This window comes from Mesoplodon bidens, assembly GCF_964165515.1.
Source record: "Mesoplodon bidens genome assembly, chromosome: 19".
In the NCBI taxonomy this organism is placed as follows: Eukaryota; Metazoa; Chordata; class Mammalia; order Artiodactyla; family Ziphiidae; genus Mesoplodon; species Mesoplodon bidens.
In genome coordinates this window covers 13,338,675-13,357,504 of record NC_138179.1, presented here as the reverse complement: position 1 = coordinate 13,357,504, position 18,830 = coordinate 13,338,675, and the positions used below count along the sequence as shown (strand labels likewise).

Sequence of the window (18,830 nt, the reverse complement as noted above, 5' to 3'; positions counted from 1 at the left end):
AAGTCCAGAACCAGATGGCTTCAGAGGTGAATTCTATCAAACATTTAGAGAAGAGCTAACTCATCTTTTTCAAACTCTTACAAAAAATTGCAGAGGAAGGAGCACTCCCAAATTCATTCTATGAGGCCACCATCACCCTGATACCAAAACCAGAAAAAGATACTACAAAAAAAGAAAATTACAGACCAATATCATGATGAATATAGATGCAAAAGTCCTCAGCAAAATACTAGGAAACAGAATCCAACAACACATTGAAAGGATCATACACCATGATCAAGTGGGATTTATCCCAGGGATGCAAGGATTCTTCAGTATACGCAAATCAATCAATGTGATACACCATATTAACAAACTGAAGAATAAAAACTATGATCATCTCAATAGATGCATAAAAAGCTTTCGACAAAATTCAACACCCATTTATGATAAAAACTCTCCAGAAAGTGGGCATAGAGGGAACCTACCTCAACATAATAAAGGCCATATACGACAAACCCACAGCAGACATCATTCTCAATGGTGAAAAACTGAAAACATTTCCTCTAAGATCAGGAACAAGACAAGGTTGTCCACTCTCACCACTATTATTCAGCATAGTTTTGGAAGTCCTAGCCATGGCAATCAGAGAAGAAGAAGAAATAAAAGGAATACAGATTGGAAAAGAAGAAGTAAAACTGTCACTGTTTGCAGATGGCATGGTACTATACATAGCGAATCCTAAAGATGTCACCAGAAAACTACGAGAGCTAATCAATGAATTTGGTAAAGTTGCAGGATACAAAATTAATGCACAGAAATCTCTTGCATTCCTATACACTAATGATGAAAAATCTGAAAGAGAAATTAAGGAAACACTTCCATTTACCATTGCAACAAAAAGAATAAAATACCTAGGAATAAACCTACCTAGGGAGACAAAAGACCTGTATGCAGAAAACTGTAAGACACTGATGAAAGAAATTAAAGATGATACCAACAGATGGAGAGATATACCATGTTCTTGGATTGGAGGAATCAATATTGTGAACATGACTATACTACCCAAAGCAATCTACAGATTCAATGCAATCCCTATCAAATTACCAGTGGCATCTTTTACAGAACTAGAACAAAAAATCTTAAAATTTGTATGGAGACACAAAGGACCCCGAATAGCCAAAGCAGTCTTGAGGGAAAAAAACGGAGCTGGAGGAATCAGACTCCCTGACTTCAGACTATACTACAAAGCTACAGTAATCAAGACAATATGGTACTGGCACAAAAACAGAAATATAGATCAATGGAACAGGATAGAAGGCCCAGAGATAAACCCACGCAGCTATGGTCAACTAATCTGTGACAGAGGAGGCAAGGATATACAATGGAGAAAAGACAGTCTCTTCAGTAAGTGGTGCTGGGAAAACTGGACAGCTACATGTAAAAGAATGAAATTAGAACACTCCCTAACACCATACACAGAAACGCAAAATGGATCAGAGACTTAAATGTTAAAACCAGACACTATAAAACTCTTAGAGGAAAACATAGGAAGAACATTCTTTGACCTAAATCACAGCAAGATCTTTTTTGATCTACCTCCTAGAATAATGGAAATAAAAAGAAAAATAAACAAATGCGACCTAATGAAACTTAAAACCTTTATAAAGCAAAGGAAACTACAAACAACATGAAATGACAACCCACAGAATGGGAGAAAATATTTGCAAACAAATCAGTGCACAAAGGATTATCTCCAAAATATATAAACAGTTCACGCAGCTCAGTATTAAAAAAAAAACCAACCCAATCCAAAAATGGGCAGAAGACCTAAATAGACATTTCTCCAAAGAAGACATACAGATGGCCAAGAAGCACATGAAAAGCTGCTCAACATCGCTAATCATTAGAGAAATGCAAACCAAAACTACAGTGAAGTATCACGTCACACCGGTTAGAATGGGCATCATCAGAAAATCTACAAACAACAAATGCTGGAGAGGGTGTGGAGAAAAGGAAACCCTCTTGCACTGTTGGTTGGAATGTAAATTGATACAGCCACTATGGAGAACAGTATGGAGGTTCCTTAAAAAACTAAAAATAGAATCACCATATGACCCAGCAGTCCCACTACTGGGCATATACCCAGAGAAAAGCATAATTCAAAAAGACACATGCACCCCATTGTTCATTGCAGCACCATTTACAATAGCCAGGTCATGGAAGCAACCTAAACGCCCATCAACAGACGAATGGATAAAGAAGTTGTGATACATATATACAATGGAATATTACTCAGCCATAAAAAGGAACAAAATTGGGTCATTTGTAGAGACGTGGTTGGACCTAGAGACTGTCATACAGAGTGAAGTAAGTCAGAAAGAGAAAAACAAATACTGTATATTAATGCATATATGTGGAACCTAGAAAAATGGTACAGATGAACTGGTTTGCAGAGCAGAAGTTGAGACACAGATGTAGAGAACAAACGTATGGACAACAAGGGGGGAAAGCGGTGGGGGGAGGGAGGGTGGTGGTGTGATGAATCGGGAGATTGGGATTGATATATATACACTAATATGTATAAAATGGATAACTAATAAGAACCTGCTGTATAAAAAAATAAAATAAAATTCAAAAAAAAATCGAATATAAAGACTGAGACCGTTTAAAAAAGAAAAGGAAGAATAATATTTAGTTGCTTTGTGAGTGAGTAAGGACTTATGAAGCAAAAAAGTGACCAATGGAAACAAAGGAAATGGTGAACAGGTTTGACCATGTAAAACTTCAAAATCTCTACTTAAAAAATAAATAAATAAAAGGTTATAAAGAAAAAACTTAAGTATGCTTGCAGCAGATATGAGAAAAGAGTAGTATCTTTATCGTGAAGAATTCTTACAGATTAATAAGAAAAATGGATCAACAGTAACATGCCGGTCATACTAAGAAAGAATATGTTTTTAAGAGTTCACTAATAAATTCAAAGAAGTTCAAACTGAAAGAATAGTAAGAAAATATATTCAACTATCAAATTGGCAAAGATATTTTTTTTAAAATTCAGTGTTGATGTCTTTGGAATTGTGAACAGGGCAGCTTTTCTAGAAAGCAGTTTTGACATGGATATCAATAACCTTATGGATGTTTATAGCTTTTGGAATCATAATTCCACTTTTTAGAATTTATCCTAAGAAATTAATGTTCATATGTTTATCATAGCAGTATTTTTTATTTATGTTTTTTTAATTCAGGTATATCTTATCAGTAAAGTGCCCAAATTTTAAATGAACAGCTTGATTAAGTTTTACATGTGCATACACCACAAAACCATCTCCCAGGTCAAGATACAGGACATTTCCAGCATCCGGAAGGGTCCTCTCAGTCAGTACCTGTCTTCACCAAGAGTAACCAGTATTATGATCTCTGTTGCCATAGATTTATTTTGAACTTCACATAACATTATTTATAATAGCAAAAAATTGAAACAGTCGAAAAGTAAATAATGAAGAACTGACTACTTTGTTGGATCTCCATATGATGAAATAATATGAAGCCATTAAAAACGTTTTTGGTATGGAATTTCAGTTTGGGAAGATGAGAAAGTTCTGGAGATGGATGGTGGCGATGGTTGCACAAGAGTGTGAATGTACTTAATGCCCCTGAACTGTAAACTTTAAAATGGCAGATTTTATGTTAGGTATATTTTAACATAATTAAAAAATGTTTTGGGTACTCTAGGTGAAGTTATATAGAGGAATTTTTGCATTATTTTTGTATCTTTTTGTAAGTCTGAAGTTATTTCAAAATAAAAAGTTATAAAATGTCTTTGGAGAATTTTTATTGTTGAGTAAATCTCAGTATAATATATAGTGAAAAAAATATTCAGATCATACTACATATATAGCATAACCCTAATTTTTTGTGGAGGAGTTGGGATGGGTTATGTGTGTGTATACACACACGTGAATATACATTATCTTTGCATAGATTTGAAAGCCTATGGAGAGATCAAGTGATACACCAATATATTGATATCGGTTTCATTATTGTGGTGATACTTTCCTTTTACCAAACTTCCTGTGATTACCCACATATTCCTTTTACAATTAGAATAAAGCAAGAAAGATCTTAACTAGAAGTTACTAAAAGGGAGAAAAATAAGGACTTCCCTGGTGGCGCAGTGGTTAAGAATCCACCTGCCAATGCACGGGACACTGGTTCGAGCCCTGATCTGGGAAGATCCCACATGCCACGGAGCAGCTAAGCCTGTGTGCCACAACTACTGAGGCCACGTGCCACAACTACTGAGGCCCGTGCGCCTACAGCCTGTGCTCCACAACAAGAGAAGCCACCGTAATGAGAAGCCCGCGCACCGCAACGAAGAGTAGCCCCCGCTCGCCACAACCAGAGAAAAGCCTGCACACAGCAACGAAGACCCAACACAGCCAAAAAAATAAATTTATTTTTTTTAATGGGAGAAAAATAAAACTTTTCCAAAATTGGCTTAATGACTTTGAAGATTACTTTCTTTAAGGGTTGTTCTCTTTCTTCATCTCTATCTTCAGTCATATATTTGCCAAGTCTCTTTTCTCCAGGTCTGATTCTAGGTAATGGTCTTTATCTTTTACCATTTTTCCCCCAACCTTTTATTTTAAAATAATTGTTGATGTAATTTTCATGGACCATCTGTGCTAATAGTGTATTTTTTTCCCCAGGTATTGAATTGAAACACCTTTGTTTGGAATACATGACTCCATGGCTATCAAATCTAGTACGTTTTTGTAAGCACAATGATGATGCCAAAAGACAAAGAGTTACTGCGATTCTTGATAAGCTGATAACAATGACTATAAACGAGAAACAGATGTATCCATCTATTCAAGCAAAAATATGGGGGAGCCTTGGGCAGGTATTGAGTTTGCTCACATATTTATCTAGTACCTCCTTGGTGCAGATATTTATCTGATACCCACGTTGTACAAAGCACTAAGCTAGGGATATAGCTGTAGAAAAGACAGTCCCCTCTTTCAAAAAGCATGCAGACACCCACCTAATTCTTGATCTGCTTCAGAATTGAAGAAGTCTAATGCACGTCTCAGAGCCAGAGAAACACTAATTATTTTAGCACTCTTCTCCATGGCATAATTACAGTCATCCCACAGAATTCTCAGTGTGTAGAACCCACAGGTGCTGAGGGCCAACTGTACTATGCCATTTTTTATGTAAGGGACTTGAGCATCCCGGGAATTTGGTATCTGCAGGGAGTCCTGGAACTAATCTCCAAGGATACCAAGGGACGGCTGCATGTAGAATTTAACTGTAAAAATCTGATGTTGTTTCTAATAAATAGTGCATTAGAGTGTATTCTAGTACCCTATATACCATAGGTGTCAGTAAATGTTTGCTAATGATGTTATTTGGGCCACCTGCTCTCACTTCTAGTACCAGCATAAGAATGCCAGTATTAAAATAGTATAATGTAACTATTTTTTATCTGACAAGAATTATGCTACCATTTCTTCAAGATAATCATTGAAGAAGGCGATACCTTTACTCAATGCTGTGAATCCTCCAAATAATTTTAAATGACCTTGGAGCCATTTTTGTAGCTCTACAAAACATCTCAGTACTTGATGTCATTCCTGTATTTTAAAATAATTGTACTTTATACTGCTCGTACATTACTGTCTTAGAAGAGAACAGAGGTGCTTTAAGAGTGAGTGAAAATAGGACTTCCCTGGTGGCGCAGTGGTTAAGAATCCACCTGCCAATGCAGGGGACACGGGTTCGATCCCTGGTCTGGGAAGATCCCACATGCCGTGGAGCAGCTAAGCCTGTGCGCCACAACTACTGAGCCTGCGCTCTAGAGCCCACCAGCCCCAACTGCTGAAGCCTGCGCACCTAGATGTCGTGCTTCACAGCAAGAGAAGCCACCGCAATGAGAAGCCCGCACACTGCAACGAAGAGTGGCCCCTGCTCACCGCAACTAGAGAAAGCCTGCCTGTGCGCAGCAACGAAGACCCAACGCAGCCAAATAAATAAATAAATAAAATAAAATAGTAAAAAAAAAAAAAAAAAAGAGTGAGTGAAAATAATATATGTAGAGATTTTAAATTTTTGAATGCTGGTCTCTAAAGGAATTGAGGGAATATTCTCATCCTTTCCTGGATATTTTATGATAAATTATATTTATTGACAGGTCTCTAAATAAAACCTAGTATTTTGGAGGCCTCAGGTAAAATAGAATTTTCATGTTGATTGGGCTACTCCTTGAACTATTTTTAAGTGAAAAATTAAGTTGGCAGAATGGCTAAAATATAAGTTATCTTTCCCTCTTCCACTAGATTACAGACCTCCTTGATGTTGTACTAGACAGTTTCATCAAAACCAGTGCAACGGGTGGCTTGGGATCAATAAAAGCTGAGGTGATGGCAGATACTGCTGTAGCTTTGGCTTCTGGAAATGTGAAATTGGTTTCAAGCAAGGTAATCCCTTTTCCTTTGCCTTCTGGGCTATGGCTTGATGTATCTGTTTTTATTATCAGGAGGTTTTTTGTTTTATAACAAGTCATTTTTAACTGAAATCTTTTGTGATAAAACTTTTTAACTCCCGTGTTTTTTAAAATTCTGCTTCTTTACAGGTTATTGGAAGGATGTGCAAAATAATTGACAAGACATGCTTATCTCCAACTCCTACTTTAGAGCAACATCTTATGTGGGACGATATTGCTATTCTAGCACGCTACATGCTGATGCTGTCCTTCAACAATTCCCTTGATGTGGCAGCTCATCTCCCCTACCTCTTCCACGTCGTTACTTTCTTAGTAGCCACAGGGCCACTCTCCCTTAGAGCTTCCACACATGGATTGGTCATTAATATCATTCACTCTCTGTGTACTTGTTCTCAGCTTCATTTTAGTGGTAAGTTCCAGGAAAGCAATTTGTGTTTCACCAGTTCCTTTCTCCATTTTACACCACTTGACTGGCATAGATTACCTTATTATTTATTACGGTACCTTAATACCAAGCTGCTTAATCAAGCCTATGTTAATGATATGAAATATAATCAAATCAAAAAGAAAAAGAATGAATTACTTCCATTCCATCTCAAGCCATGGCAAAGGTGTTCTGTGCACGTTTGTCATGTAGACTCTAGTAGTTATCACATAAGCTAAAGGCTCAGCACCGGTTGACAGTGTTGCTTTACTAGCACGAATTTGTACGTAAAGGGAGCTAAGTAATGAGCATTAAGCTCATGTATCCAGAGGGTTGGTTTAGGGAGCATTGTTATGTAATTTTGATATGATATTCAAATTATGTAAATTCAAAATGAAATACGGCACTTTAGAATTAAAAAAATTGTATCTTTAAAGTCTTTACTTGTTCCTTTTTTCTTTTACAGAAGAGACCAAGCAAGTTTTGAGACTCAGTTTGACAGAGTTCTCATTACCCAAATTTTACCTGCTGTTTGGCATCAGCAAAGTCAAGTCAGCTGCTGTCATTGCCTTCCGCTCCAGCTACCGGGACAGGTCATTCTCTCCTGGCTCCTATGAGAGGGAGACTTTTGCTTTGACATCCTTGGAAACAGTCACAGAAGCTTTGTTGGAGATCATGGAGGTATAGAAGGCAAAATGATAAGAAACTAAGCTCATTTTTAAAAATCCACTGGTACTGTATAGAAGAAATACTGGTTTATTCTGCTATTTTGCACTTAATGCTTAAATAAAAACACTCCCATGGAATGTGTTTATTGGTAATATATATGTCACTTATTTAGTGCCATTATAATAAACATTTTTTAATGTTTCTGTAAACATTTATATACATAAATATATTCAGAGTATCTTTTTTTTAGGCATGTATGAGAGATATTCCAACATGCAAGTGGCTGGACCAGTGGACAGAACTAGCTCAAAGGTACGTCCCAAATACATGTAAGTTGCAAAAGTACGTGTACTGTTGAAAAGATAGATACTATTGCGTAATCAATATTTTAATTATTTAATATATATAAACACAAAGGTTTTCATAAGCTCTTTGGATCTTTAAATCGCAGATTTGCATTCCAATATAATCCATCCCTGCAACCAAGAGCTCTTGTTGTCTTTGGCTGTATTAGCAAACGAGTGTCTCATGGGCAGATAAAGCAGATTATCCGTATTCTCAGCAAGGTACCTCCTCCTCTCCTCCCAACTATTTGTTGCTCCCAAGTTGTAAAGTATATCTTGAAGTTTTCTAAGGGGCATTTAAATTTGAATTTAATAAAATATCTTGTATGTTGCTTATTGAATCTTTAAAAAATGGGTTTTGATTATTTTTTTATTGTAATTCTTTGAAGTGAAGAAACCTCTCTCTAGAGAACATATCTTAAAAAGAAAATTAAGTATTTCTTTTGGTAGAAGGTACTCTTAATATTTTATTTATTATTTTTTTATTTTATTTTATTTTTTTTGCGATACACGGGCCTCTCACTGTTGTGGCCTCTCCCGTTGCGGAGCACAGGCTCCGGACGCGCAGGCTCAGCGGCCATGGCTCACAGGCCCAGCCACTCTGTGGCATGTGGGATCTTCCCGGACCGGGGCACGAACCCGCATCCCCTGCATCGGCAGGCGGACTCTCAACCACTGCGCCACCAGGGAAGCCCTTAATATTTTATTATAAGCATTTAACTAGATGGTAAGACTAGCCTTATATAAAATTATATAATTTGTAATTACCTATAATAATGCCTGACTTCTTATATTAGAATATAATATAGAAATATTTTAAAATAAGAACCCAAATGTGCTTTGAGCTAGCTACCAAAATCACCACAGCACTGGAAATAATTCTCACACTTATTAAATAAGGAATTGTTCCTGAGATAATTCTGAGATTCAGTTTAGGAGTTAATGTTTTATTTCAATGAAAGTAAAATAAAGAATTCTGTTTCCCTAAAAGGCGCTTGAGAGTTGCTTAAAAGGACCTGATACTTACAACAGTCAAGTTCTGATAGAAGCTACCGTAATAGCACTAACCAAATTACAACCACTTCTTAATAAGGTAATTACTGTGTAGAAAATGAGTGCATTCATTTTGGGTATCAGTGTTAAATGTAATTTTCTTTCAGAATTCAGAAAATAAGATGGATTGAGAAGGTATAAGGAAAGAGCTATAGTTAAAGTAGACCTTCCTGCCTTAAGATTTAGTTGTTGGAAGTATTTACGTTAGAGGAAGGATAAGTACGGGCGGTACGTTCTCAAATGCTTGCGTGCTGCCTCGTCAGTGCTCAAGGACAGATGGGCATATATTCTTAACTCTTTTATCCAGTAAGTAAGAATTGAGCATCTGCTGTGTGCCAAGTACTGTTTTAGGTACTAGAGAGATAGAACTGAACAAAGCCAATAAAATTGTCTGCCTTCGTGGAATTTTCATTCTAGGGTGAATGTGGAAGTTGAGGAGTGGCTAGATAATAAAGCAATTAAAATACATGATATATTAATTGGTGACCATTATTGTGAAGAAATGTGAAGCTGGGTAAGGTATACCTGATAATCAAAAGTTTGGGTGCTAAGTGAAGGTAATGTTTCAAAGGAATAGGATGATAATAGCCACCGTTTTAGGGTGGTCTGAGATCATCTCAGCTTTGTGACCTCAAGCAGGTCATTTAACATCTGGACATCATGTTTCCACATTGATAAAATGAGTAAAATGGACTAGATGATGGCATAGTATTATCTTCCAACTCTAAAGTTGTATTCTGTGAATTGAGTACAAAGATATGCCAGATTTCAGAGAGATTACTGAGAAATAAATACTTGTATATTCCTGGTATTGAGTTATATGTTCTACAAACAGTCTAATCCTAACTTACACAAAATGGTTCTCTCGTCTTCACTGTGAGGGTGAAGGTCATTCTGGCAGTCGTGTGCACAGCGGATTGGAGCAGGGAGAAACTGGAGGCAGAAAGAATCTGCATTTAGAATAAAGGTTGGCATGGCACAGTGTTATTAGCAATAAACAGGCACAAAAGGGACTACTTGGAAGCATCAACAAGACTTGGTGACCAGGTTTTAGAATCCAAGAATAGGGAGCAATCAAAGGAGATGCCAAGGTTCTCAGCCTGGTAACAGTGTCTTTAGTTACACACGTGGAATACAGGAAGAGCTTACTGATATATTTATCTTCTCCAGAAGAGAAAACATGCATAATTTGCGGGATAACATGATCTGTTTTGTACTGCAGTGTGTTTTGATGAGGCTGTCTGTGGTTCATCTTGCTAACCTGTAGTGCGTCTCCCTTGCCAGGACTCCCCTCTGCATAAAGCCCTCTTTTGGGTAGCTGTGGCCGTGCTGCAGCTCGATGAAGTCAACTTGTATTCAGCGGGCACCGCACTTCTGGAACAAAACCTGCACACCTTAGACAGTCTCCGGATATTCAATGACAAGGTGAATAAGCTTCCACTCGGTACTCCTAAATGCCAAACACATTAGAGCGCCTCCCTCTTCTCTTGTTGTTATCTTTTAAAATCAGAAGAGGTCCGTAACTTAAATAGGAATTTCTGTAATGTAACTTATTATGAGTATAGTTCCTTACTAGCTCATACAAACTGTTTAAACTTTGCATATTTTTATATAAAAATAGCAGAAAACAGTGTTTGCCCAATATTAGTAAACAGAATAGGGATAAAAATAGTAATAATAATAGCTACCATGCTAGGCCCTATGCTGTCCAATGCACTGTACACTCAGTTGTAATTTCATAACCCAAAGGTAAAGGTTAGCATTCCCCACCCCCATTTCACTTCACAAAGAAATAATCTGAAAATGAGCTTACTTTTATTGAATTATGGTACTTAATGAAAAATAGGTATAATTAGAAGCAGATAAGGAATTTGGAGAGTCTTAAGGAAACTTTTGGATACTTAATTATACTAGTTTTTTGTTTGCTTAATCCCACTTTAAAACATACCATCACCACCCCTCTTAACATTTATCAGCCTTGATTGAGGTTGGATTTTGGTTCACAGAGGATAGTGGAAGGAATATAACAGTAAGAAATTGTATTCCTTTTGTCTTTGGAGAGAAAAAAATGGGACCAGTCTAGGAGAAAAGAGAGGAATTTTAAGATAGATGTGTGTATATAACAAGAGATTTGCTTGAAGTGAAATTAACAGAGCTTGCGGGTAGAAAGAAACAGAACCAGAGCATGGTTTTAAGTGTGAAGATACCTCATCTAAAAATTATTCGATCAGTCTTATGTAGACCCAGAACAGCTGGGGCTCTGGGAAGTATGGAAACAAAATTATAGCGGTAGAAGCTACCTTGAAGTTTATCAGTCAGACCTCCATTTTACAAGATAGAAAAGAACAAAGAAGTCAAGTAACTTGTTCATGTTTGTACATCTGATGTGGGACTAGAACCTCTCTTTCCTAATACCCATTGCCCCTTTCTGGGGTGGTCTTGGGACAGTGGTGGTCAGAGAGATAGCTAGCTATTGGCCATTTCTGTGAATATAAGAATAGTCATAAGTGAAGTGTTTGTCTAGGAATATCTGCCTTGGCATTTTCATTGCCAGAACAGCCCATTAGCAGAAGCTAATATTGCCTCCAGTGCCCCAGGATACTAGGAATCAGAGATAATAAAGCCTGTTAAAAGTCACCAGAATGAACGATGAATAAGGTCTGCGAATCTGTTGTATAACCTGGTGTATAACCTGGTAGTTGATAACACTGTAGTGTATAATTGAAATTTGCTAAGAGAATAGAACTTAAATGTTCTTACCAAAAAGGGGGATGGGATATAAATATGTGAGGTGATGGATGTGTTTATTAACTTAATGCGGGGAATCCTTTCACAACGTGTATGTGAAAGGATATATATTCATCGTTCAAATCATCACATTGCACACTTTAAATATCTTACAATTTTATTTGTCAGTTATACCTCAGTAAAGCTGAAAATATAGATACATAAATTGAACATATAGTAGGTTAATACTTTATGTAATATTTATATGATATTCTGCAATTTGCTTTTTTATTTAACAATATAAAGTGAACGTCTTTCTAAGCATGTATATATTGTACACACACACATAAAATGTGTGTGTGTATATATATATACATTTGTGTGTGTGTGTGTATAATTCTTTCTCATGGCTGCAGAGTATTTTAAAGTATGCATGAAGCACAATTTATTCAACCATTTGCCCATTAATGAACATTTGATTTGTCTTTCATCTTTTCTATTATAAAAAATGCTCGAAACATCTCTCTACATTTATTTTATAGACTCATGCTTTTCTTTCTTTGAGATAGAAATCTAGACAGACCTGAACATGACCCTAAATACCTTCAGTTTTTGCTTTAAAGAAATCTCTGTGCATAAGGAAATCACAGGGCTTCTTTTTTTAAAAATGCAAATTCCCGGTCCTTATCACCTCTCATGATTCTGAGATGGAACCCAGTACTTTCCACCTTTAAACAAGCATCATCAGTGACTTTAAAGCAGGTGTTCCTGGTACCACACTTTAGGAAACATGGACATATGTGCACTGCCATGTGTAAAACGGATAACTGGTGGGAACCTGCTGTATAGTGCAGGGACCTCAGCTCCGTGCTCTGTTTCGACGTAGATGGGTGGGATGGGGGTGGGGGTGGGGAAGTCCAAGAGGGAGGGGATATATGTATACATATAGCTGATTCACTTCCTTGTACAGCAGAAACTAAAACACTGTAAAGCAACTATACCCCCCAATTTTTAAAAAATCTTAATTTAGAGGTCAAGTTACACAGCATTTTTGAGTTTCGATTTCCTTGTTTTCCCACACTAGAATGTCACATCCACCAGGGCGAGTAGTTTTTGTCTGTTTAGCTCACTGACGTACTTGCAGAGCCTAGAACCATGCCTGGCACATCAAAAACATATAATGAGTATTTGATAAGTAAAAGAATGAATGAATGAATCTGTCAATCCGTAAAGTGGAGCTAATACCTATTACATAGAATTGCTTTAAGGTTTCAATACAATAATGTATCTAATACTTGTATACAGCAGGCACTCAGTAAATATGAACTCTCTTCATTCTCTTGAATTTCCAGTCATCATAGTACACAAAGTGCCAGCTACAGTTCAGTGCATGGTCTTATTTAAAATAACAATACTTTTAGTTTTTAAAAAGTCACCAGGATATAAACTGACGGTCACTTACCTTGCATTGTAAATCAAAGCTGTTTTATCTTCCATCACCTTATTATTTATATGCTTAACTATCTTGCACGAATTTATTTGCAGTACCTTAAATGTTCTGTGGTTTTCTGTAGTCACCTGAAAATAATTTCTCTCAACCTGAAAGGAGTATTTACCTTGTCACAGCTGTTGAACACAAACAAAAACCAATAAGTGATCCTTCCTGTGTGGACCCCGTCAACCATCTCATGATTATTTTTTAATAGAGTCCAGAGGAAGTATTCATGGCGATCCGGAATCCTCTGGAATGGCACTGCAAACAAATGGATCATTTTGTTGGACTCAATTTCAACTCTAACTTTAACTTCGCACTGGTTGGACACCTCTTAAAAGGTAGAGGCCTTATGTCAGAATATTTTTATGAAATGGTGTCGAGAAGCCAGAAGTAACTGAAATGATTGAGTGCTTGAAATAATTTGGCTCATGTGTCTCACTTTAAACACAACTGTATGCCTTACTGCGTTATGTTTTGTTCAGTATATATTTTAATAGAGCCTAATTTCCACATCACATATCAAATTTCCTTTAAAAAGCAAAGGAGTTGATTCTTATAAAATTTCTAAGTACTGAACTTTCTAATAGCTGTTTTATTAATTAATGCTACTTACTGATAAGTATCGTTTTGATTATCAAAATAAGATAGACTGCAAATCAATAAATGTTATTTGAGTAACTCATGTTAGAAAATGTTATGTTAGAGATTTGACCACAGATTTTCTTAACTTGTTACTAATTTACTGTTGATCAATCCGATTATCACATACCATAGACCCTCACCCTTCTGGTGCCCCATCCTCCCACCTCCACGTTTCTGTACTGCTTATAGCAGCGACCTCCAGCTCTTCCTCAGAGCCAGCTTGTGCACTCCCTCACCTGACTTTACTCCCTACTGGTGACTTTGCTGAGTGTTAGTTTTGGTTTATCAGTGTGGGGCAGTCATGGCCCAAGACTGCAGTTAACAGGAACGGCAAATGGGGTGAGTCAGAAGCCAAAACAGTGTAAAGTATGGCCTGGGATAAGGAGCTGGCATGAATTGCTGGCTTTAGATTTGGCCAGAATTAGAGACTCAAACTAGAGCTTGAATCTGCAGTTTTGTATCAATTTAAATGATTGTTAAGCTTGAGGGATCATAGAGGTTCCCTCAGTTTTTCACCAAATATATATATACACCTACCATTGTGAATGTATACATTTGATTTCACCACCTTATGAAATTTCTGCAAAAAATATTGACAGTTTTAATCTCTAAAGTGAATAGGCATTGCTCAAAAGATACTACATTTACTATAGGATACCAAGAAGATGGATTGCAACTAGGCTGATAAAATGCTTGTTTATTCTGTATTTCTAAAAGAATACCAAATATTTTCAATGTACAAATCCCCTATTTTAAATGGAGTAGCATTAGTGATTAAAAGTTGTCCAGAGATCAAGCTTACCCTCTAATCAACCGGATTCTTTGGGCTCTGAGAGCTTATACTCCCTATGTCATAAGGCTTTTTTCTTTAATTAAAAAAAAAATTTAAGGGCTTCCCTGGTGGCGCAGTGGTTGAGAGTCCGCCTGCCAATGCAGGGGACACGGGTTCGTGCCCCAGTCTGGGAAGATCCCACATGCCGCGGAGCGGCTGGGCCCATGAGCCATGGCCGCTGAGCCTGCGCGTCCGGAGCCTGTGCTCCTCAACAGGAGAGGCCACAGCAGTGAGAGGCCCGTGTACCGCAAAAAAAAAATGAAAAATTTAAGTGATAGAACCCTATTTTCAAAGCATATCTTAAGGCAAACTACACTAAATAGGTTTTAAAAAATTCCTTGTGCTGCTTTAGGGAATAGAAGATCTGAAACACCATCATCTTCTAATTTTCCTCTCCCTGAGGTACCTTCGAGTTCCAGGGAACATTATTCTATTCTATGCATTTTAATCCTATATGTAATTAATTAACTATTAACATATGTATATATTTTACCTTCCCAAATGGCTATTCCCCTTACATACTTCCTTTCCTTGCAAAGTTGCTAGTCACAGAATAAGAATTCAACAGATACTTGTTGAAAGAATGAATTAACTTCTTGTTTGTTTTTATTTTTTGTAGGATACAGGCATCCTTCACCTGCCATTGTTGCAAGAACAGTCAGAATTTTGCATACACTACTAACTCTGGTTAATAAACATAGAAATTGTGACAAATTTGAGGTGAATACACAGAGCGTGGCTTACCTGGCAGGTAAAAACACAAAATAGACAAAATTAATCTTACCACAGCTATATCTAAGGACCATGAAAAAGGTACAGACACGTCTGGGTCCTTCCGCTGGTTGCTTGGCAGGGTAAAGAGTTCACAGTTCAGTCCTGTGGCATTGGTTAAAATTTGGAAAGTTTTGCCAAGACATTTTTCCTTATAAAAAGAATTTGCATTAATATGTGAAATGTGTTCCCTTAGTCACCTTTGGTTCAAGACACCACGTGGCTCCCTGTTGTCTGTCGTAAAATCTAAAAGCCTCAGCCTAGCGTCCTGGGCCCTTAAGCAGCCCTCCTGATTCTGTCCCCTTTCTCTAATTTCATAGGCCTCATTGTTTATCACCTCTCCAAATGGATGGGCTATTTGAAGCTAATCTACTTGCCATCTCCTAGAAGTGCCTTTATGCTTCTTTAATATTCATTTCTGATGCTGTTTGTTTTACCTAGACTGTCTGCCCATCCCCACCATTCCATTATACCATCCCTATCCGCTCTTACCTGATCTGTGTTTCTCCTCTCAACAACACTTAGCACTTGTATATAACACAATTCTTGAACATCGTTGTTTGTTGGAAAGTGCTGATTCCCAGTTTAGCAGACTTCAGTTTGTGGCACCTTTTTTGTTGGAATTATTTGACCTTGGGCAAATCATTTAACGTTTCAGAGTACTTTTCTTTATCTAAGAAGTGGACCTTATAGTCCTGCCCTGCCTACCTTTTGTGTTTGTTGAGGTCCAGTGTTTATTAAAGCACTTGACTAATATAAGGTGCTCTTTAAATCTCTTTGTAAGTTTCATGTTTACATGCAGTCTTCCAAAACAGACTGTAAACGCTTTAACATAAACAAGTCTGTCCTAAGTGTTTTATATCCTTAAACGTCATACTCTCATGTTTAATAGCTATTATTCTCTTCAGGAGGTTGTAAGAAGTATATCCTAATTTAAGTCACACTTGTGATTTATTAAATTTTTAAATCTTCCTTCTTTTTCCTTTTAGCTTTACTTACAGTATCTGAGGAGGTTCGAAGTCGCTGTAGCCTAAAACATAGAAAGTCTCTTCTTCTTACTGATATTTCAATGGAAAATATTCCTATGGATACATATCCCATTCATCATGGTGACCCTAGCTATAGGTAAATGGACGTCTCCCACAATTACATAATTACAATCAGGTTTCAATATTGCATGCCAATGGAGGCAAGCGGGCAGAGTAATCCAGAAGGTAATATAGAAGGGACTCTAAAGATAACCTAGGAAGAGTGTGTAAATCAAAACTCATTTTATAAATGTACAGTATTTTATGTGTGTTAGTTGAAGGAAAGTTCTTCTAATCTAATTGTGCTAATTAGTTAACATTAGTTTGCCTCTTTTTAAGCACAAATCAGTTGAATAATGAAAAGAGATGATCTTGAAAGTATCGGATTGCAGGAAAAGGCCTAGGAAAACCTAATGTGAAATATAAGCAACATTACATGCTTAATGATAGAAAACTAAGCTATACAGATTTGTTAAAAAGATACACATGCCAACATATTTATTGTATTTACTCATATCACACTAAAGTTACTAAAAAGTTTTCTATAGTACAGATTTAGATGTTAAGATAATCAAATTATATCCTGTTGTATGTTGCTTTGAGTGGTATATTTTTCACTAAAACATAGAGAAATTACATGAAAATAGCATCATTTGGAGTTTTGTAAATATTTTCAATTAAACAAAGATACCTTTAAGTTTTAGGTACAGTGTTGAACATGGGAAAATAATCTTGTATTTGTAGTGCTTATATCATTAAATTTATCAGCATCCCGCTTTTTGATAAAAAACCCTCAGCAATTTCCAGCTGAGATGTTAACAATGTATGCAAAAGCTTTCCAGGCATACTTGGCTTTCAGTAGTCTTACTCTTCAGTCATTCCTATGATCATATTTCTTTGAGATATGCCCTTTTTTGTTATGAGAAGGAGAAAGTGAGTTTGACTGTGTTCCCCCTTGGTTTTTAAACCAGGGATACAATTGCTTATTTAGACTTCATTCTCCCTGATTAAAAAATCAATGCAGTACAGTTCAGTTGAGCATTTGTTGAGTACCTACTGTGTATCAGATGTCATGGCAAGAAAGTGGATACTTCCTGGGGATAGATTAAGAGTTTGTACCCTAAAGAGTGAGCTTTAAAGTACAGTTTTAAAATTACTTGATCGCTGCCATTGGGAAGTACAGTAGCCAATTAGAAGGACCAGCAGTGGTCGTATTTGTCATCATGTTTATTGATTCTTCTCAATTGTTTTCATCTCTCAGGACACTAAAGGAGAATCAGCCATGGTCCTCTCCCAAAGGTTCTGAAGGGTACCTTGCAGCCAGCTATCCACCTGCGGGCCAAACCAGTCCCCGAGCCAGGAAATCCATGAGTTTGGACATGGGGCAGCCTTCTCAGGCCAACACGAAGAAGTTGCTTGGTTAGTTTATCTAAATTATGTAGAAAGTTTTAGAATTCTTTTCAAAAATGGTCAGATACTTTCACTCCTGGAAAATTATTTGAAGCTGTTCAAGATTATCAAAATCTCCTGTTTTTGATGTAGCAAAGTTTTTGATGCCAATTATGAGAGAGTTTGATAGATCAGTTAAGCCATATCAGTTAAGATAGAGGAATGAGAATGAGATCTTGAAACAGTTTTGGGGGGATTCTTAGACTAAATATTGTGGCTCTACTTGTTTGATTGTGCCTTGGCCAGGCAGAAGGGAAATGGGAGTAGGAGAGACATTAGATGCTCACAGAAAAGGAAGAGCCTTGCAGCATTCAAATGCAGGGCCTTTAACAATATATTTCCCAAAATTACCCTCTGAGGACAGGATACATCAATATGCTATGAAGCTATAATAATACTATTTGCCATCTTTTCTTTAAAAAGACAAAAAGGTAAGAGTTTTTGATTACTGTATTTTTTTTATTACTGCAAGAAGATAGGGTTCTTGGAAGTTAAAATTGCTTGGTTATATCAACATTTGACCGTGAGAAATATACGTGAAATGCTGTGAGACCCTTTCTCCCTTTTCAAAAACTGAAGTAAATAATGAGAGAGCCCACTGATCCCACCTGACCACAGATTGAATGCAAAGGTGCTCTTACACAACTTTGGCTAAAGAAGTATAAAATAAATAACCTGCCAATAAACCATGAGAGAAGTTGAAACCATGAATGTTAATCACTATTACTAGTCACATAGGACTGTTATCTTTTGTTTATTTATTTATTTATTTACTTTTGGCTGCATTGGGTCTTTGTTGCTGCACGCGGGCTTTCTCTAGTTGTGGTGAGCGGGGGCTACTCTTCGTTGCTGTGCACAGGCTTCTCATTGCAGTGGCTTCTCTTGTTGCGGAGCACAGGCTCTAGGTGC

At 37.0% G+C, this 18,830-nt stretch overlaps 1 protein-coding gene across 4 annotated transcripts in view; it reads left to right on the top strand.

The window, feature by feature from the left end:
- The window catches only part of NF1 (neurofibromin 1), a 260,760-nt gene that overhangs the window by 219,733 nt on the left and 22,197 nt on the right, over nucleotides 1-18,830 (top strand). For all 4 annotated transcript variants that reach the window (XR_014013948.1, XM_081218712.1, XM_081218713.1 and 1 more), the window contains exons 40-51: nucleotides 4,692-4,885; nucleotides 6,321-6,461; nucleotides 6,617-6,896; nucleotides 7,378-7,592; nucleotides 7,831-7,892; nucleotides 8,032-8,146; nucleotides 8,916-9,017; nucleotides 10,262-10,402; nucleotides 13,411-13,537; nucleotides 15,293-15,424; nucleotides 16,434-16,569; nucleotides 17,734-17,891. Coding sequence is in view for 3 of the 4 variants with exons in the window: in XM_081218712.1 (XP_081074838.1) it covers nucleotides 4,692-4,885; nucleotides 6,321-6,461; nucleotides 6,617-6,896; nucleotides 7,378-7,592; nucleotides 7,831-7,892; nucleotides 8,032-8,146; nucleotides 8,916-9,017; nucleotides 10,262-10,402; nucleotides 13,411-13,537; nucleotides 15,293-15,424; nucleotides 16,434-16,569; nucleotides 17,734-17,891 (1,803 nt within the window). In the remaining variant the exon portion in view is untranslated. The remainder of the gene's footprint in view (nucleotides 1-4,691; nucleotides 4,886-6,320; nucleotides 6,462-6,616; nucleotides 6,897-7,377; nucleotides 7,593-7,830; nucleotides 7,893-8,031; nucleotides 8,147-8,915; nucleotides 9,018-10,261; nucleotides 10,403-13,410; nucleotides 13,538-15,292; nucleotides 15,425-16,433; nucleotides 16,570-17,733; nucleotides 17,892-18,830) is intronic.